We start from the raw sequence: 20,420 nt of genomic DNA, 5'->3' as shown, positions 1-20,420 counted from the left end.
TCAGCTATAAGAGGGACAGTATTGGGACTGGCAGCCTGGTTTGTCTGACTACAAAGCTGGATCGTGCCACGCCTTTTGTCCAGGAATCTCTAACCTTTATTCGAATTAAGTCTGAGTGGTTACAGGTCTTGTAGGAGATGAATGTAACGTGATTCTTAATTTTTAATTATGTGAATAGCACCTTTTTTTTAATGTTTATTTTTGAGAGGGAGAGAGAGAGAAAGAGACAGAGACAGAGCACGAGCAGGGGAGGGGCAGAGAGAGAGGGAGACACAGAATCCGAAGCAGGCTCCAGGCTCTGAGCTGTCAGCACAAAGCCCAACGCGGAGCTTGAACTCATGAGCTGTGAGGTCATGACCTGAGCCAAAGTCAGATGCCACCCAGGTACCCCGGTACCCAAGTACTTCTTGTGTTAAATACTGCTAAAATGCAGAGGTGTATAAAATAAAAAGTAAAGAGCACCTCTTTGCACCTTGCTGCCCTCTTTCTTCTGACAACTAGACTTAACCTTCTGGTTCCTTTCTTTGCATTTACATGTATTAATATCTGTTCTGGTTCAGCCCTGAAAGCCATTTCAGTTCTGACAGGAGGCCTTAGTGCGTGCCCACTCTATTTCTTTAATTTCAGCAAACCCAAATTTTTTTTTTTTTAACGTTTATTTATTTTTGAGACAGAGAGAGACAGAGCATGAACGGGGGAGGGTCAGAGAGAGGGAGACACAGAATCCGAAACAGGCTCCAGGCTCTGAGCTGTCAGCACAGAGCCCGACGCGGGGCTCGAACTCACGGACCGCGAGATCATGACCTGAGCCGAAGTCGGCCGCTTAACCGACTGAGCCACCCAGGCGCCCCTCAGCAAACCCAAATTAAATAGCAGCATGATAACTCACTGTAACTTTGGGTAAGTCACCCATTCATGAGAGATAAAACATCAAATCTCTCGTCCATATGCTTGGGGTAAGAGTCCGGAGCGTCACAGGGTTTTTGAGAGAATTATGAGCCAACAATGTAATGGTCTGGTATAAGGCACAAATGAAGGTTCGAGAAAGTTACCTGAGATTGTGCCCCCGCGTTGCAAGATATAGGAATGGACGTAGTTAGTTACTCTGCCTAACTCAGAGTCATGTGGACAACAATTATATAAATAGCCATGCATACAACATAAGCTATAAGTAAGCTATAAATGTCACCAGAGAGGTGTTAGCAGCAGTTGGAGCCCCGGGCTCCAGTGGGGGAGCAGTTAAACCACGGAGGGTATTAGGGAAGGCTTTCTGAAGGCAGTGCTCTCCAAGAAGGAGGGGTGGGGGGGGGCCTTAATAATGCTAACTTATTCAGCCTTGACTTTGTGTCAGTCAGTGTTCACCACATTTTATGTAACCTAACTCATCTTACCCACACGAATAACCATGAGGCGAGAACTGTAGTTTTATAGGCGAGGAAACTGAGACACAGAGAGGTTAAGCGGGCCGCCCTAGGTCACACAGTAAGGGTCTGAGCGAGGATTTGAGCGTAGGCATTCATTGCTCTCGCTGGCCGTGCTGCACAGCCCACTGGATTTCAGGGAGAGTAGGTCTGGAGGGGTGTAGCAACCAGCATGAGCAAGGCTGGGGGGTGAGGCCACTGCTGGCAGAGCTGGGGATGGCCAGGGTGTGCGGGCGGGTGGGAGTGGCAGTTCATGACATGGCTGGATAGGGTGATTGCAAGCACGTCAGGGAGCACCTAGAGCCATTAATATCTGTGATAGTTGGGCCTCCTCCCCTCCCTGCTCTGTCACTTGAGTGGGGGAGTAGCTGCCCTTCCTGGCATCTGCCTTGTGAGTGACAACTCCCAACCTGCCTGCCCTGCTCTCGGGCCACTCAGTGGCTCATAGGCAAGCTGCCTGCTGTTCCTCGGTTTGTGTTTGCCCTTCCCTTCAGTTTTTCGAAGAGTAGAGTCGTGTCAGGTTGCTGGTCATGGCTTGTTTTTGAAATTCATTTAAGAAAATCTGCTTCCGGGTTTGTCTTATACTAGCCATTACACACACACACACACACACACACACACACACACGCACGCACGCACACAGGCATGCATACCTTCCTTGAGGGAACCATATTGGTGACACGACAGAGCATGTCCTCACCTCTCGTACCTGTGGCTGCCAAGGGCCTTTCGACATTGTGTGTGATGCCCTTGCACTTTGATTGCTTCACCGTGCGGCACAATGGAGCCTCTGTCAACATGCCAGCTAATTAATTTTCACTTTGTAATATTGCTTCACCCCTATGCACTGTTCACGGTGTCCAGGGTTTTCCCTGGTGCTGGTTTGAGGAAGGCTCTGGAAAGGGAGGATGTGGATGTGAACCCTCCCTCCTGCCCCTTCTGCGGAGGCCTGGGTCTTTCCCATCTGCATTTCCCTCTCAGCCCGATTTCCAGTAGCTGTTTTGGGGGAAGTGCTGGGCGCTCCTTTTGGGAGAGGTCTTAATTATTAGAGTGTTAAAACGAGCACAGACCTCTCTAATTTGGTCTCCTCAAGGGCAGAGTTGTGTGAGAACCAAGAGAAGCTGAAATTGCAGACAACTGGTAAAGACGGGCTGTTTGGGTTCAGCACTGCCAAGTTCACTACCACAGTGGCGAGGAGGGGTGGGCCTCTGCCTGGGCAGGGAGAGGGCGGGATTTGTAATTAGCACATGCGCTTTGGGTATGTGGAAGGGGTATTTCTAAAGGGCTTAAAATAGTGTGTCTTTTTGGATATTAATTTGCATAGGCCATTCTATGTCGCCTTCCCCTCCCCATTTTTTACATTGCTGATGTTAAACTTGGGCCAGGCATTCACGTTTGCAGAATTGAATTTTCTGTCTATATTTTTTCTCCGTCGCTGGTGTTTTATTATGAGAAGCCTCACCTATTGTGTTGTGTTAAAAGGAGTGCTGGGTTGGAAGGCAGGAGGGACCTCTCAGTCTTTCTTGCAGCCTGACCTTGGCAGATCACCTCCTCCTCTTCGTGCCTCAGTTTCTCCATCTCTGAAGTGGAGGTGCCGAACCAGCTATCCTCATTCTTTGAAACCCATCTATTATTACACCCTTTGTAGTGGGTTATGTTTGACTCCAGAGTAAGGTTCAGCAAGCTTTTTCCGTGCAGGGCCACGTAATAAATATTTTAGGCTTTGTGGGTTGCATGGTCTCTGTCGCAACTACTCAGCCCTGCGTCGTAGCGCAAAAGCAGCCGTATATAATACAGAAATGAAGGGGTGTGTCTGTTCCGGTAAAACTTTATTAACATTTGGCTTGTGGACTTTAGTTTGCCAGCCCTAGCTCTAGAGTGTTCTCTTTGTTTTTGTTTTTTAATGTTTATTATTAATTTTTGAGAGAGAACGTGAGCGAGTGTGAGTGGAGGAAGGGCAGAGAGAGAGCGAGACATAGAATCCCGAAGCAGGATCCAGGCTCTGAGCTGTCAGCACAGAGCCCAGTGCAGGTCTTGAGCCCAGAAACTGTGAGATCAGGACCTGAGCTAAAGTCAGACATTCAGCTGAAGAATTTCTTCAGGGAAGAATGTCTTACTTGAGTTAGGGACCAACCTGAGCTCTCCTGAGGCCCAGCCTTGCCACGAATCTGGTCTGCCCCCTAGGTTTCCACTCTGGTAACTGGGAGGTAGTCTGTCCAGACTCTTGGAGAGCAGGAGTGTCTAGCTCTATGCAAATTACCCTGTTCGGAAGAGTTGTAAGATTTGGCAAATCCCAGCTTAAGTCTGATTGAGGAAACTCTACCGCAAAACAGCATACTTTTTCCCTGTATCCTTTCTTTCTATATTTTCCCTGTGATACATCTTGACAGGGAGAGGGGAAAAAAAAAACAACACAAAAAACAAACCCTGCTTGCTTTTTGTCAGCGTATGGCTTTCTTAGGCTTTTATTTCAACATTAAAAAAATCGGTGGTACCTGGGGTTGTTTCAGGGACAGCACTGTTCTGCTCCTTGCTCATACACAACTTCTTGTTTTTTTAAGAAACTACTTTGAGAGGCTCCTTCTTTGAGGGCCTGAGGACAATGTGGTTAGTGGGGGTAAAGGAGTGTAAATAAAGGTTACCCCTCTTCTTTGTAACTGTCAGTGTGATATCAGATGGCTGATGTGGTAGCAAGATCGTCCCTCATTTCTTTGAATAGTGCTAAATAATGTTTTTCTTCCAGGTGAAGAAATGCTCAGTATTCACATTATTGCTGAGGGCTGTCACGTGTCCTCTGTTGGTCCTTCTCTTGGGAGTTGAGGAGAAGGGAACATTTGTACCCATTTCCCAGATTGGCAAAACAAGGCAGGGTGCCATTGAAGAGCTTTGCAGTCTGGATTGGAAATCTCACGTGGCTACGACAAGCCAATGTCTTTATCGTTTTCCTGTGGAACTGAGATGTGACTCAGCAGACAGTATCTGGGGGTTCAGGGATGCTGTGCTAGAGTGGGCTTCCTAAGGCCTGGTGCCTCCCTTTACCAAGAATGCCCTCCAGAAAGTGGAGCATCCTTACGGTGGAGGCTGGGAGGGTTATGCCCCTCCGACTCTCCCAGACTCCCCATGGAAGTGTGCAGTCAGAGTGACACAAGAGTGTGCTGTGCAAACGCACTTTGAGACCCGTCACTCTAGCCCACCACCCCCATCCAGTCAGATTAGTGAGTCCCGGAAGCGCACAGCTCTTATAAATGTGAGGCTCTGCTGTTATCGGGTGGAGGGGGGAGAGAAAGGGGGAAAAAAATCCACCACTAAAAGCAGAACTAACCCCTAGGGCAGCCTAGCATGTGGCTGAGATACTCTGGCAAATGTTTGGACAGCTTAAGAAGATAAACTAGGACTTAAATAAATAAAACCAACTACCTGGTCTATGAAAAAAAAAAAAAAAAAAAACAAGGTAGATTTGGGGGCCTGCTATTTCCAGAAGCTTTCAAGGCCGGGAGCACGTGGGGTGGGAAATGTACCATTGAGTGACCCTTCCTGGTGGAATAACTTCCTTCTCCGGGTCGCAGGAGCCCGTGCCTGTGTAGGGCCCTCCTGGAGGAGCCTGGGGTGGGCTGGAGGTTTCAACCTGGTGGAGTCCTCACTCGCCGCCCTCTGTGGCCCTGAGGAGGGCCTCAGCCCAGATGCCCCTCCTCCACTCATTAGCTAATTGGTCTTTCCACAGAGCAAAGCAATCCCTGGTGTCCCCCAACCTCCTTCCTTTGCCAGGCCTATTTTGGGGGACGAGAGGACTGTCAGTGGAGAGCCTGCTCTGTGGACTGACACCACTCAGTGGACACGAGGAAAGTTTTTTTTGTTTTTCGTTTTTTTTTAATTTATTTACTTTGAAAGCGCGACAGAGCAGGTTCCGTACTGCCGGCACGGATCCCGATGTGGGGCTTGAACTCAGCGAATGGTGAGATCACGACCTGAGTTGAAATCCAAAGTCTGACGTTTCACTGACTGGGCTACTAAAGTAATCGGTACACCCAAGGTGGGGCTCGAATCCATAACCTCGAGATCAGGCGTCGCATGCTCTCCCGACTGAGCCGTCCAGGCGCCCCCTGAGGAAGTTTGCTCTTACTTGAGCAGCTACTTGTGCCGGGGATTGTCCGGGGGTACAGTGTTGGCAGCAGCCCCCAGCATGCTCTTGGGGAGCTCATGGTCCAGAGTGAGGAAGTGAATGACTGGTGAGGAAAGTGGAGTTCTTCCCCTTGCTAGGGTACTTGTGTGGATGTGTTGGTCTGTGGTCTCCTCTGCTTGTCCTAACCGTGGAAATCAAAACCTGGGTGAAGATAATCAAATGCGATGTCAGACTGGGAATGAAAAGGGGTACATTCTAAATATTTCCTGAAGCTACCCAACATTTGTGAACCCTTCTTTGCTGAGCTCTTTTAATTATGTCCCCAGTCTTTTCCCAGGAGAACTTCTGGTTGCCTCCTAATTTTAGCGAGGAGGGACAGGTGACCCTGGGGGTGGGAGGGCAGGAGGCTGGCCACGCCTACCTGTCAGGGAGAGTTAAAAATGAGGTCTTTTACCTTTTAATGATAACGCACATTGCCCGGCAGTATTCTAGTGGTATGGAGGGCCTGAGTGTGTCCCGTATGTCCAGTAAGGTCACTTGTCTTGATTTTGGCCGTCACTTGTGCTGCTCATAGGTATTGTGTTGATATACACCACGGATTACGGCCTTGCTTGTTTTACTGTGGGGAGGAGGGTAAGCAGGCTCCCTACCTCCTGTCTGAGGTCTGGGAGGGCTTGCTCTATTGGGGGCAGCATTTCTCTGCTTATTCCACTCCAGCCATCAGTGTGGGTTGAATCGCAGCTTCAGAAAGGCTTGTCTTCCTTTTAGGGGTGTTCAGTTTTCCAAATATTTCCCCTCTCTCTTCTTCAAACCTTCGTCTGTTTAGTCTTCTGAGAAGGGAGCAAAGAGCTTGAATGAATGGCATAAGATTAAACATTTACATCTTTGTAGTCAGGACAGACCAAGTTATAGATCGTGAATCTTCAAATAACATTATTTTGGGAATTGGTCTTGACTATACTTTGGTCCCAAATTGGCATCTCCCATTGAGGATAGAAGTTCATCGTGAAGTGTAGAACTGCAAGTGACAGAGGTCCTTCTGTGAGTGAGGGTTTGTGGAACCTCACTCTGGGCTAACCTTAACCCTTGCAAGGTGCTTTTACGGGCGTTATCATATAATCCAGACTGCCATCTGAAGAGGTAGCTTGGTGTGGTTCTCCATCTTGCACATGGGGAAGTTGAGGCTCTAGGAGGTTCAGTGACATCCCTTAAGTCTTGTGTCCTGAGCTTGAGCTGGGATTTAAGCATATGGGTTCCAAAGCCTGTGCTCTTTCTATGGCACCACACTGCCTCCTAGCTTCCTCCTTTGTGGCAGCTCCTGGGGGGACCCGGACAGGCTTCTGATTAAAGCCATTTGTGTGGCCAGCTCACCTGGATCACAGATGTGGGAACCTGTAAAAACTGGCTGAGGACCCCTGAGCCCCTGTGGCATTATTATTTTATAGCTGAGAAAAGATGCCCCATAGAGAGAAGTGACTTGCCAAGATAGTACAGTGAATGTGTTTGCTGATGCTTTTTAGATGTTTGTTGAGTGCATTCCTGGTGTCAGTGTTGTTATACCACATCGTTGGGGAGAAAGCAGTGAACAAAACAGACCAAAATTCCTACCCTTGTGGAGCTCAAACTGAGGGTTCCATATTCCCATGCCATAACTTCCTACCCTCAGCTTCTAGACAGCTCCTTTATCCCACCATAGATGCGGGGAATGCAAAAATAATTTTCGTGTAATATTTTGAGCCTGAACACAAGGAGAGAGGTGAATCAGCGGGAGAAAAGAAGTTATGCAATTGACTCTAAAACTAAGGGAAAAGATACTTGGTCTGCTCATTTGTTTTAAATACCCATTCTTTCTACAAGTCAGTCTGTCCTTCCTTCCTTCCTTCCTTCCTTCCTTCCTTCCTTCCTTCCTTCCTTCCTTCCTTCCTTCCTTCCTTTCAAGGAACTTTTAAAAAATGTTTATTTATTTTTGAGAGGGGTGGCCCAAGCAGGGGAGGGGCCCAGAGAGACAGGGAGACTGTCTCTGAAGCAGGCTCCAGGCTCTGAGCTGTCAGCACAGAGCCCGATGTGGGGCTCGAACCCACGAACCATGAGATCATGATCTGAGCCAAAGTCAGGTGCTTAACTGACTGAGCCACCCAGGCGCCCCTCTACGAGTATTTCTTGAGCACATGTTATGTGCTGGGCACTGTTCTAGGTCCTCTGTATTCGGCAAGTGAACAAGGCCCTGAAGGAGTAGCAGTTACGATACACTTAGTTCTCACTGACACCCAGCAGTGGCAGGAGGTCGAGCTCTGGCTTCATGGTGATTACCGATTTGTGATCTGAACATTTTCCCAGCATGGGTGGTGAATGTTGATCTCTGTGGCCGCCCTCTACCCTCAGCGTGCCAGATTGGGTAATGTTGGTGATCGATTCCAGCATGGCAGCCCACCCCCCCAAAACGGAGAATACCTACCTGCCTTGTTTCTTACACGGGGTCTGTTCCCCGACTCATTTTCTGATTGTCTGCTCCACAAAGGCATCCTAAGCATTTGAGTTTTTACATAATGGAGTTTTCCTTACTTACCCAACTTCTCAGTCACCACCTGCAGCTTTGGCCACAAAAACAGTGACCTCTGCAGTGGGGAAGAATTTGACCAAGGATGTCTGGGGAGACTTTCTATTTATAAAACACCCTCTGCAGGTTAGTGAGGGGCAGGAAGAACATGTTCATGTCCCCTTAGGAGTCCTACCCACCCCACCCCCCTTTTTAAGGAAAAGCTATTTTATTATTTCTTTTATTTTTAAGGATATTTTATTTTTTAATGTTTGTTTAATTTTGAGACGGAGAGAGAGAGAGCATGCTCACACAAGTGGGGAGGGACAGAGAGAGAGGGAGACACAGAATCTGAAAGAGGCTCCAGGCTCTGAGCTGTCAGCACAGAGCCTGACGCGGGGCTCGAACCCACGAGCCGTGAGACCATGACCTGAGCTGAAGTCGGACACCCAACCAACTGAGCCACCCAGGCGCCCCAAGGATATTTTATTTTTTAATGTTTGTTTAATTTTGAGACAGAGAGAGAAAGAGTGATCACACAAGTGGGGAGGGACAGAGAGAGAGGGAGACACAGAATGTGAAGCAGGCTCTGTGCTGTCAGCTCAGAGCCCCACATGGGGCTCAAACCCACGAACCGTGAAATCATGACCTGAATCAAAGTTAGATGTTTAACAGACTGAGCCACCTAGACACCCCTAAAGGGTATTTTATTGAGAGAGACAGACAGAGAAAGAGCGTGAGCAGGGGACGGCAGAGGCAGAGGGGGTGGGGGGAGAGAGAGAGAATCTCAGGCAGGCTCTACGCCCAGCACAAAGCCCAACTTGGGGCTTGATCCCATGACCTGAGCTAAAATTAAGAGTTGGATGCCCAAGTGACTGAGCCGCCTTGGTGCCCCAGGAAAAGCCATTTTAAAACATGCACAGCCTGAATGCTCCCCTTTGCATTTTCTTCCCATCAGCACCTTACCATTTGATAACCTCTAAAGTCCCTTCTGAACTTGAGACTCCCTGGCCCAAGTTTTCTTTCCAGTGTCTGCTTCCCCTTCATTGATGGGGAACTCACTACCTGACAGGGCAGCACATTTCAGTTTTAGACAATTAGAATTAATGTCTGTTCTTGGTATTACCACCACTAAGTAGAAAGACTCCCTCTTCCTTATGACAGCTTTCTTGGGGGGGGGGTAATTATAGCAACTCATTCATGTTCTCTATTCTTTCCATAAAACTCCCCCACCTGCACCAGTGGGTTTCCATTTAAAATAGCTCCTGTTCTGTTTTGGAAGGCTTCTCTCCTGGCTTCTGGTTTGCCAATGTTCTTCTGAAAATGTGGCTCCCCAAACTGACCTCCAGCCCCACTCTTTGGCCTGGCACCCTCGAAGTGTCTGGAGTTGGCAAGAGGGAGAAGTATGGCAGGGGCGAAGATGCTCTTGAGTCAGGAGCTGGCCGCGATCCGCTTTGCTCTGTGGTAGGTATTAAGTGCGTTCCCAGGCCTGTTTCCTGCTTCCAAATGCCAACATCCCTGCCTCTTATGTGAGGTTTAGCTTAATCCCCAACCTTACCTAAATGTTACTTCTATTATTATTCAGAGCTGTGGGTAGAATTTCCCTGTGTTGTTGAGAGCGTGGGTGGGGACTCCGTAGCGGGAGGCCCACTCTGCCTGGAATCCTCCTCGCTGGGTTCTTTGTTCAAAACCCCTGTCCAGCCAGGATGGTGCTGCTCTTCTAATGTTGCTTATTCGAATGTCTTCAGAGATTAGACGGGACAACTCCCTTGGTTCGCCAGCAGGGGATACTGGGGTCCAGAGGGTAGAAGTCAGCTTGTCCCCATTCTCCTGTCACATGGCAAGTGAAGTTAGCCTTTGTAGCTGGAAGGCTAACTTAGCTGGAAGGCTAAGCTGGAAGGCTTCTTGCATCTTTTCTTGGTACTCTCTCCCACCCTGGAGTGAGTCTGGAGCTGCAGCTCCTGAGAAAGGGTCTTTAGTTTGCCGGTTGTAGAATTGAATTGTCTGTGAGGGTTCTGGCTGCTCAGCCCTGGCCATCAGGTACTGGGATTTGCACAGAAACCCTCCTACCCTGCCCTTGCTTTCCTCTGTCCCACCTGAGCTGGTGGGCTGGCCAAGCGTTAGGGGCACACCTAATGAGAAGGATTCAGTGTAGCCATCAGATACCGAGGGCCTGCTGAGCACAAGGCGGGTGGAAAGCCGGCAGAGTACAGGGGATAGTTGCCATGGAAGAGGTGCTCCTTGAGGGGCAGTAGTTTTCACGGTTGTATGCATGGTGCCTGGTGCCTGGCACATAGAAAGTGCTCGACATGGATTTGTTGAGGGAACCAAAGGATTTGGATAGATGAGACCAAACAATGGGTAAGCTTGGTGGCAGCCTACCCATCTGGTGGGCTAAAATGGAAAAAAGCTGATTCCTTTTTATCTTCCAAGTGTTCTTGGAGCTCCTGCCCCATCCTGGACCCTGCAGAGGGATATAAAGGTGTGGTCACAGCCCTGCCCTTGAGTAGGTTAGGGAAGGAGACCCCAATGTAAGGACCCCATGTCTAGATGGTAGGGGAAGTTAGCACTGGTTGCCCAACTGCCTTGGTTTTGGAGCATCCTTCTTTGAAGGGCCCCTCCTGGCTGCTCCTGGAAGTGTCCCCCAGGTATCACGGTGGCCAGTGCTTGCTGCCCAGTGATAAAACTCTAGTCGAAGCTAGAGTGCCCTCCCTTCCTCTTCCCGGGGATGTGGCCTACCCTTAGCCGCCCCCACCCCATGGCCGCTCTTCTGGTCCTCTTTAACCTGACTGACCGGCTGCTGTGCGTGCAGAAGGCCTGGGTGACGGGTGAGCATGATAATAAAAATCCTCACTCCTCTCTGGGCGCCGTGCCGTTTGTGGTACGTCTCGTTAATCACTTGGCAAAGAGAACATTAGCGCTTTAATTCACTGGACTGGATTTTCCTCCCAGGTGTCCCCCGGCGGGGGTGAGAGGTGGAGGTGGCCAGGCTGGCTGGGCAGTGCTTGAGGCGGGTGTGAGGTGACAGGGTGGGCAGGGTTGCATTTTCTCCTTTTTCTGTCCCAATAGAGCCAGTACAGTGCCTGGGAACCCCCTCCCTGCCCTCCAGAACACACTACTGAAGCACTGCCCACCCCCATGTTGCACATCCTGCCCCCTCCTGCCAGTTCCCCTGCCCAACTTTCTAAGTGAATCCAAAGCCTTCTGTCAGGAGAGGGGCTGTGGTGTGTGCCCAGCACAGTGGCCTCAATTTCCCCTTGCCTGCTTTGGCGGGGTGGCAGGGGTGTTGTGTTAGGCACTCTGGGGAGACGTGGGCAGTGCCTCCCACCCCCTGCTGCTGCCCAGCCTGTCCTTTGGGTCCTGGGTACCTGGCTTTCTTCCCTTCCTCTCCTGCCTCCTACCCCCTTTGCTTCTGTCTTTGCTCTCTCGAGGAATCAGCCCCCCTTCCTTGCGTCCTTCCGTCCAGGGACCCCTTCTCAGCCCTCGGGGAAACCACACAGGCCTCCTGTGCTTCCATCGGTGGGCCCTGTTCCCTTTCTCCTCTAAGTCTCCCCCCACGGAAGGTATGGCGTGAGGCGAGGGGGCCTCACCCCCAGTGCCGAAGCCCAGCCGGAGTTTTTCTGCCCCTGCGTGGTTTTATGAAGTTTCTCCTGTCAAATCCAAGAGGCTGAGGAAAGTCATCTTAAAGATTTATTCCTCAGGGACCCCCTGAACTCTGGTCGTTGAGCACAAAGAGGGTTCGGTGTCTGGGGGTGGGTGGGAGACTCTCCCTCTGGAAGGAGGGAGGGAGCGGTCTGGGCGGTTGCGGGAGTGGAGGCCCCTGCCTGTGCATCCCCGATGAGTTGCAGATGTGGGGGGTCAGGGGCGGGAAGAGCCAGCCCCCTGAGCTCTGGCTCCCCTTGGAGCATATGCACCGCAGTTTCCGGGAGCTGTGTGTGTATGGTGGAGGGGGGGGGGTGCGCCGCGGGGAGGTGGGAGCTTGTTTGGCAGCAGGCGCCCATCAGACAACTGGAAAGTGCCAGTGCTTGCCTGGCCATCTGTCCCCCTCCGCCTGGCTCTTGTCCGCCTTCTGCTTACCACAGAAGGGCCCGGCAATAGTCTGCAGCGCGAGGGCACGGAGCCTGGCCGGGAGGGGCAGGCACGGTCCCATCTTGCCTTTGTTTATTCCCATCTTGTCCCCGGCTCCTGTGCTCCCGCGCGAGTTGCCAGGTGCCTGAAAAGTTTGCTGTGCTGCCGCTCCTCGCGGTGGTTTTGTGGCAGGACGGTGGGAAGGGAAGGTGGATGTGTGCTGTTTTGTCTGTTTGCTTAAGTGAGACCTTCGCCCTTCCCCCCCCCCCCCCCCCCAGGTCCGCTGTTTGCCTCCGTCCTTGCTTTAATTTGTAAAAGCGCCGCCAGAGCCAGAGCCAGAGCCGGCCAACTCTCCTCGGTTTGGGCTCATCTGCACACCACCCTCCTCGAGCTAGTTAAAGGGTTAAAAATTATGGGGAAGTTCAGCCGGCACTTGCAAGATATGGTTGCCGTAGCAACAGGCCTTCTAATCTGGTAGGTGACCTGAGAGACTGGAGAAGATGTAGGGGTTGGTTTGGCATTTCATTATTTCATGAGGCTGCCTCTCCAGCTGGTTTCTCTGCTGAGCTTAAAGCTTGCTGTTCCTGCCACTAGAATTACTGGCACATTCCAAAACAACAGTGTTGATGGCACTAGCAGTGCGTTAATGGGGGTCTGGCCAGGCAGGGTGGGCGGAGGAGAGGGAGCTGGGTTCCAGGAACCCTAGCGTGGGACTTGTCCCCTGGCACAAAGGGGGGGTGTGTGGATAGAAGGGTGTACGCTCAGGTTCGCTTTCCTGCATACAATAGCTGCCTTCTTAAAACACCATCGTGTAAACGGAATCCTGTTTTTTAGTGCCCTGAGAGGGACTGGCTTTTTAGAAGGGTTTTCAGGGAACTTGTTTAGTTGGACAAAAATCCTCTTTAAATTTTGGGGCCCCTGTGTAAGGTGGGGGGAGACCCCCCCCCCCCGCCCAGGGCAATATCTACACTTGGTTTTCCCTCCTCTTTTACTTATCTCCAGATGGATGTGGTCCAGAAATTCGGTTCAGTTCAACACATTCATTGCGCGTCTCCTGTGCTCCCAGCCCTGTGCCCAGAGCAGAGAGAAGTAGGACAGAATACCTAGTTCACACCACAGTCCTGGCCAGAGAGGCTCCCGGTCTCCCAGTCTGCGAGGGGCCTGCCTTTTAGAGTGACCTTGTATCGAGGACACCTTTCTCAGAGGGGTCTGCTCTGTTTCTCTTTTCGCCTTGGCTGTGATTGCCCAGAAATCCATGGGCCTGGTAATTGGTATGTGTAGATGCCGTGCTTTTCTAAGCACCGTGTCCTGCGTAGAGTTCTCTGTTAGCTCGGGTCCCGGTTCACAGGGAGTTCCAGTGGGTTGACTTCGTGGGTTTCTTGCTGTCCTCAGTTTCTTCCTTCTAGAGAGGTTGAGCATGCCTGAGATTCGTGAGGGAATTTTAGGTGGTGTCGTCCCTCCCTTTGAAAGAGCGAGGTCTGTGTGTTAAAGGCCTGGCGGGTGGCTGTGGAGGTTCACTGTTCCCATTTCATAGATGCAGAAGCTGAGGACCAGAGGCAAGGGCATATCCACTCTTGGGGCTTCTGGATCCCAGACGAGGACTTGCCCCCACTGTGCCAGGTCCTTGATGGCCTGTCCATCCGCTGTGTGTATGGCCCGTGTGTGAGAAGGTTGGGCCGGAATGTGTGGTTCTTGGTGGGTGGGAATTTGGGAGATTGGGAAGTGCACTGTAGATGTCAGAGGGACAGGCACCCTTACATGATCAGGAGAGTCCATTGGTAGGGTGCACTGGCCACAGGCTTCGGTTTTCTGGTTCAGAAGATCGGGTTGGGTTAGTGGAATGAGAGACTCACCCGTTGCTGGCCAGCATGGCCCGTGTTGGGATGTGGGAGTGTTCTGGGGAGGGCATAGAGGTGCCACCTGCAGCCTGTGTGTGACCAGCTCAACTTCTGGTCCCCGTGTGCTTTGGGTGGTCGGTCCCCTCTGCACCACAGTCTCCCATCTCTAAAACACCGGAATTGACTTCATCATATTCCACCCGTCAGGTCCCTCGGTCCACGTCCGGGGGTAGAAGCAGCATCTTGGCAAAGTTCCCTCTGTACTTCCGGGCCTCAGGTTGGTTTTTCAATAACGTAGAAGGTGGCTTGAGGGTTTTGCCTAGTTTTTATCGGGCTTGGGTGTAATTTTGCCCAATTCAGTGCATTTTAATGCATTTTAAGCCCTTGTCCTTGGGCTGCTGTGTGGGGGAGGCAGGGGTCAGGCCACATCTTGGGCCTCGGAACCCTGCCCACCTTGGTCTGACCTCCATGGACTCTGGAGATGGTAATCAGAATTGGGTTCTGATTCTGCCTGTGGTTCACTTGGATACCCAAGCTCTACTTTTCCTACAGAGAGATCTTGGCTTGGGGTAGTGGGGGAATTTAGCACGTCCTCAGGGCCTTTGTAAGTGAAGCATCTCAGAACCACCAAAGGAAAAGATCTGCAAGGCTGAAGCTGCTGGGGTTGGGCTGTGTGTCTGTGTAGCTAGATGGGTGTGTGTGTGTGTGTGTGTGTATAAGTGGGTAAGTCACTGGGTGGAGTGGGGGCATGCGGGTTCAGGTAAAGATTTCTGGGACCTCTGGGATATAAAAGTAGAGGTGATTTTGCTCTTTCCCACTTTGGCTTAGATTTTGGCCCAAAGTTCTTTCTCTCACAGTGGGCCTGCCTGATTTCCATGGAAAGAATAGATGTGCCCTGTTCTAATTAGAGAGCCGAAGTCTCCTTACATGCAAAATAAATAAAACAAACTCGGTATCCACTCCAGAGTTGGCCTAGGCCCTCAGAGACCTGCCTTCCCCACGGCAGGGGTATGTGGGGAGCCTTAGTGGTTTCCTTACAGATGAGGGAACCAAGGGCCACACAGGGGATGGAGTGACTGCCTGAGGACACATGACCGTCAGGTTCCAGCACTGAAACCCACGGCTCCTGAGGCCCAGCTCCTCCCTCTGACCCACTGCCCCCAGTTTCTCCTGTGTTCTTGGGGTTGCTATTCAGGAGACATGCCCTCAGAATCTGCTTACGTTCTGCAGGGTTGGGTAGGTTTTGTGCTTGTTATGGGGGATCTTAGTTGAGCCTCATGGATCTTGTTGTGGTTCTTCTGTCGTTCACCATCCTCTGTTTTACAGTAGGATAAAATAACAAAGAATTTACCCCCATATTGAAATTAAAAAAAATTTTTTAATGTTTATTTATTTTTGAGACAGAGAGAGACAGAGCATGAATGGGGGAGGGTCAGAGAGAGAGGGAGACACAGACTCGGAAGCAGGCTCCAGGCTCTGAGCTGTCAGCACAGAGCCCGATGCGGGGCTCGAACTCACGGACCGTGAGATCATGACCTGAGCTGAAGTCGGACACTTAACCGACTGAGCCACCCAGGCGCCCCTTAATGTTTATTTTTGAGTTTATTTTGAGAGAGAGAGAGAAAGCGTGAGCTGGGGAAGAGCAGAGAGAGAGAGAGACATGGAATCTGAAGCAGGCTTCAGCCTCTGAGCTGTCAGCGCAGAGCCCAATGCAGGGCTCGAACTCACGAGCTGCGAGATCATGACCTGAGCCAAAGCTAGACGTTTAACTGACTGAGCCACCCAGGTGCCCCAATGTTTGTTTATTTTTGAGAGACAGAGCACAAGCTGGGGAAGGGCAGAGAGGGAGACACAGAATCCGAAGCAGGCTCCAGGCTCTGAGCTGTCAGCACAGAGCCTGAAGCGGGGCTTGAACCCACGAACACTGAGATCATCACCGGAGTCGAAGTTGGATGCTCTACCGACTGAGCCACCCAGGTGTCCCCCTCTCCCCCCACTGTCATATTGAAATTTTAAAGCAGTTGCTTGAGTTCTCCAGTTTTGCGTTGTGTATGCATTTCTGTTAAGAGTAATAGCAGTGAGTACAGGGCCAGTCATGGTAGGTCCTTGATGGTCAAAAAGATGACTGAAATGCAGCGGCTTCCTGCTGCAGGGCCTAGCCAGGTGAGACTCCCAGGATAGCTGCCCACATCTTACATTTGCCTTGTTGTGTTAATGTTGCCATAATAAGACACCAAATGGATCACTTCCTTCTCTGGAGGGTGGGAGTGGGAGGTGAGGGGAAGGCAGGTGGGGGTTTGGAGATGAAGCCCCACGGGAAGTGGAGGGGGGTTTCTGACAAAGCTTCCCTCAGGATATCTTGTGGAAAAGTTTGACTCCTTTTCATGATGTCACTTGAGGAAGCCTCCGTACCTGCCAGCCCAAGAAGTTTGGATCCATTTGGCTTCCCTGGAGAATGCCACTTCCTGGAGTAACAAGTTAGTCCTTCCTAGGTGAAGTAGGACTTGAATCCATTTCCTTCAAGCTTCCTAAAGTGTCCCGTGGTAGTTCTGAACTTGTGCGTCTTGATGAGGAAACTAAGGCCTTTGGTCCTTTTATGTACCTTGAGCCCCGTCTGGCCCAAAGCTGTGCAGACTGAGGGTGCTCGATACGTTTTATCTTTCATAATAAGGAGGCCTGTTAGTTTGCCCAGAGTTCCCACTGCTTCTTGGGAGTTCCTTATGGAGAATGAACTTAGAGCCGTTTGGATGGGTGGATGGGTAGGTGGCTGGCTGTCTGCTTGAGTGGGTTGAGAGTGCTGATCCAGCCTCGGGTGAGTCAGGAGTCTTCCCAGAATGCCACGTTACGTTCGAGAACTTCTCTCCAGCTCGGGGTACAGGCAGCAGGCGGGCCCTGAATCTCATGAGGACCCAGCGAAGTTTCTCACCGTTCCCTTACGGTATCTGCTGGAAGTTCCTCCCTGTTAGGTTGATCTGTTGGGGAACCTTGTCTTAAATGAATATCCCACATGCCAGAGGAATATGGAACAATGAAGGAAGATTGTTTTTAAAGCTTAATTTATATTTAAATTCTCACAGCCTTACCCTTGAGATCTGTGAATTTTTAGCATTTGTGGCTTCAACAGTTCGCATGTGACAGGAGTAATTTATAACCTCCCTGAGTGTAACTTTGATTTTTGGCCTGAGAGGCGGGTTGGCCTCCTAGTCGCTGAGCGGGTGGGTAAGCCTGGACCACAGCTCTTGGGCACTGCTGTCCAGTGCCCACCCTGTCCGGTGCCCACAGCTCTTGGGCACTGCTTATTCATACATAATGTAATTTCATCCTTACGGTAACTGGGAATTGGGTGTAATTGCTGTAGCTTTACACCTGAGAAAACCGAAGGAATTATATGTCCTGTACGTGCTCATTTTGAAAAGTAGAAGGAAGAAAAAGTCACCCCATCATTCCACCACCAAAACGAACTTTGTGCTAACTTCTTTTGGTGGTGGTGGTGGTGGTTGGGTGGGGGTGGGGGGAGTATTTCCTTTCAGGCTCTTCTTTTTTTTTTTTTCCACTTAGCATTTTTGCATTATCACGTTCTAGTCACAAAATCCTCATTACGAAAAATAACAGTTAAGAAGCTGCGTAGGCTCTGTTTCTGTTTCCGTGTAGGTATGGCTTCTGGAGGGCCTCCGTGTGGGACTTCTCTTCACAGTCCCTGGGCAGAGCTAGCCCAGGAGCGGGAGTGGTCCATTCAGCCAGCATCCCTGGCTCAGGCATTCAGACCCAAGCAGGGCCCTTTGTGTCTAAAGTAGTAGTTGATTGGAGTGCTAATGAATCAATTAGAAGATTACTTGCTGCTGAGATCCTCAGCCAAAGGAGGATGTGCAGTCTTAGAAAACCATCCGAAGGCCATACACCTATAAATCTCTCTTGGCTGTGGCCCTTGTAAATCGCGCTGCAGCCTTTCTTGGACCTGTTAATCACTTGAGAAAAACGGGACCTCTTCTGCCCTGCGAGGGCTGCCTTGCGCTTGGCCCGCTTTTCGAGCGTGTACTCTGGTCCATTCTTCAGTGGTGAGAAAGGGAAGACCAGAGTACCTAGTGACAGCATTTGTAGCTCCCTCTGAAAGAGAACCAACCATTCGGCAGCATGCCCTTGTTCTTTCTTTTAGCCCTCCCCACAGCCCAGTTGGGAGGTACTGTTATTACCGTGTGCCAGTTTCTGCGGATGGCAGAACTGGAGCCTGGGGAACAGAAACAGCGTGCCCCTCCAGTCATACAGGAACGCAGTGGTTTGGCCTTCGGATCCCCGCGTCTTCCAACTGTCCCTCTGCTGTCCTACCTTTCCACACGGGTGCCCCGAGTCCTAGATCTTAGTGGGTCTTAATAGTCCTAGGTTGGGAGTGGCAGGTAAGGCTCGGCCCTTAGAGGTTAAATGGTAAAGGCGTCCAGGTCAGTACCCTGGGTTTTGGGTTCGGTGAGGTGTAATCTGGGGCAGGAGAGTTGGAGTGACGGCCAACAGTCATGGCTGGAGGGACCCTGGGTGGGTGATGGACCAGCAACTTGGGTTGTGAGTTTCAGGACAGTTGCCAGGGTGCTTGAACCTGAAGTGGAAATGGGTAGAAGGGAGGGAGGTTAAAAAAAAGGGACAGTGTTGTAAGTCCTGACCAAAGTGGGAGCCATCTCTTGAAAAAGACAACCGCAAAAACAATGATTGTGATATGTTTTTCTGGCCCTTCTACACCTGTTTCCTCATTGGCTACCCATCTCCTCTGATGACATCCCCCAGCCCTCAGTGACAACTAAGGTGTCACTAATCCTTTACCCGTTTGCTCCCAGACAAGCCAGCTTGCTTCTCTGAGGCTGAAACCACAGGCAGCTCCCTGCTGGCTTCCTCTTTTAATTTGGTTTCATTTGCCAGGAGCCTGTGGCCCTTTCATTGCCTGATGGAGGGGCAGGGGAGGGGGCGGGGGGGGGGGCAGGATTGTTTATAACCTCAGATTCTGTCCTTTCGTTTAGTGTGTCAGGACCATTTTGATAGCCTTGCATCCAACATTGGGTGCCTTAGGATGCCTGGCAGTTATTTTGTTCATATGACATTTGAGTGCTAACCGTGTGCCCAGCACATGTGTGCTCAGGTGCTAACCGTGTCCCCAGGTGCTGGGAGGGAATAAATAGCACAGATGATAACTGTGCCTGTCCTTTAGTGCTGACATACTATGGGATGGCATTGCTGTAGACCTTGGGTCTCAAGCTCTGATTTGGAAAATAGGACCCTAATAAATAAGAACTCTGATCTCTTCTTTCACCATGGCTCTTTTTAATATGCCCAACACTGTGCCAGGCATTCTATATTTGTCGTCATGCTCTGTCCTCAGAACAGCTTCATTAAGGCAGGTATTGTCACTCTAAATTTGCAAGTGAGGCCACTGAGAGCACATAGCAGGTGCTCAGTAAATCTTTTTGGCTGGATGTGTGGCATACAGCTTGCAGGCAGTGGAGCTGGGTCTCTAGCCCAGCCGAGGTTCTCAACCAGATAATGTCTCAGGCTGCTTGTCCAGAGCCGTACCTGTCACTTGAGGCCGGCTTCCTTCTGTGGATTTGCTTCAAGTGTGAGCACCAGAGCTTAGGAAGATTATGTTACAAGGTCCTGGTGTGGTCTGTAACCAGCTAGATGTGTATCACCATCATCACTGCCCCTGCCGGAGGATTCCTTTGTTTCTGGTGGTTTCATAGAGGTGCAAGTGAGATTTAGCGGCTACTCAACTTTCCCAGCTACTGCTGTCCGTCCCCTGGTTGCTGCTTGAGGCACATTGGTGCTGCCATCTGAGCTGTGACTGTAGGAGGGGAGTGAGACTGGGATCCACCTGCCCTTATGCCCCAGGACTCTAGGTGATTCTGCTCCTTAAAGTTAGCAAAGGTGAGGCAACATGTGCAACCTTTAACCCCATTTGGTCTGCCTGGCCAGCATTTGGCCATCCTATGTTGACTTGGCCACACCAAGTTCTAGGTATTGAAAATCCAAACAAATAAAGCCCAGCCCCTGGATGGGAGTGGGTTGGCTTTCTCTTTGCAGAAGCTCAAAGTGCAACAGCTGTGTGGGTAGTCAGCAATCTGGGTGTTAACCTGCTTGGCAGGCGGTTGAAGTAAAGTTCCAGGCAGGCGTCAAGTTGGTGGAGGAGGGAGTTACAAGCACGTGGCTGGCCATGGCAGGCAGGGCAGATGAGGTCTACTTTCTTTGCCTCTAGTTTGTGCCCTGGACCTTCAGGATCCTTTGTGAACTTTCTCCTTTTCTCTACCTCTCTCGGCCAACTCTCTTAATTTCCAGCCACCTTCCACCTGCTTCCCTACATCTCTGTATTTCCCAACACCTTGTGCATTGCCTCAGACTCGACTTGGCTGTGCTCAGTTGGCAGGCCAAGGGGTACAGTCCACCACCCAGTAAAGATGACCTTG

The 20,420-nt window shown here is 50.7% G+C and overlaps 1 protein-coding gene across 10 annotated transcripts in view; it reads left to right on the top strand.

Moving 5' to 3' along the window:
- SSBP3 (single stranded DNA binding protein 3) overlaps positions 1 to 20,420 on the top strand; it is a 165,122-nt gene that overhangs the window by 37,616 nt on the left and 107,086 nt on the right. For 2 of the 10 annotated variants that reach the window (XM_053214080.1, XM_027059114.2), the window contains exon 1: positions 9,360 to 9,541. The exons of 6 other annotated variants lie outside the window; for them this stretch is intronic. In XM_053214080.1, coding sequence (XP_053070055.1) covers positions 9,401 to 9,541 — 141 coding nt within the window. In that variant the 5' untranslated portion in view covers positions 9,360 to 9,400. Of the gene's footprint in view, positions 1 to 9,359; positions 9,542 to 12,049; positions 12,620 to 20,420 lie in introns of those variants that run through there. 2 more of the 10 variants (XM_053214081.1, XM_053214083.1) reach the window with 2 other exon arrangements.

Source organism: Acinonyx jubatus, chromosome C1 (assembly GCF_027475565.1).
Source record: "Acinonyx jubatus isolate Ajub_Pintada_27869175 chromosome C1, VMU_Ajub_asm_v1.0, whole genome shotgun sequence".
In the NCBI taxonomy this organism is placed as follows: Eukaryota; Metazoa; Chordata; class Mammalia; order Carnivora; family Felidae; genus Acinonyx; species Acinonyx jubatus.
This window is presented reverse-complemented; position numbering and strand designations above follow the sequence as displayed.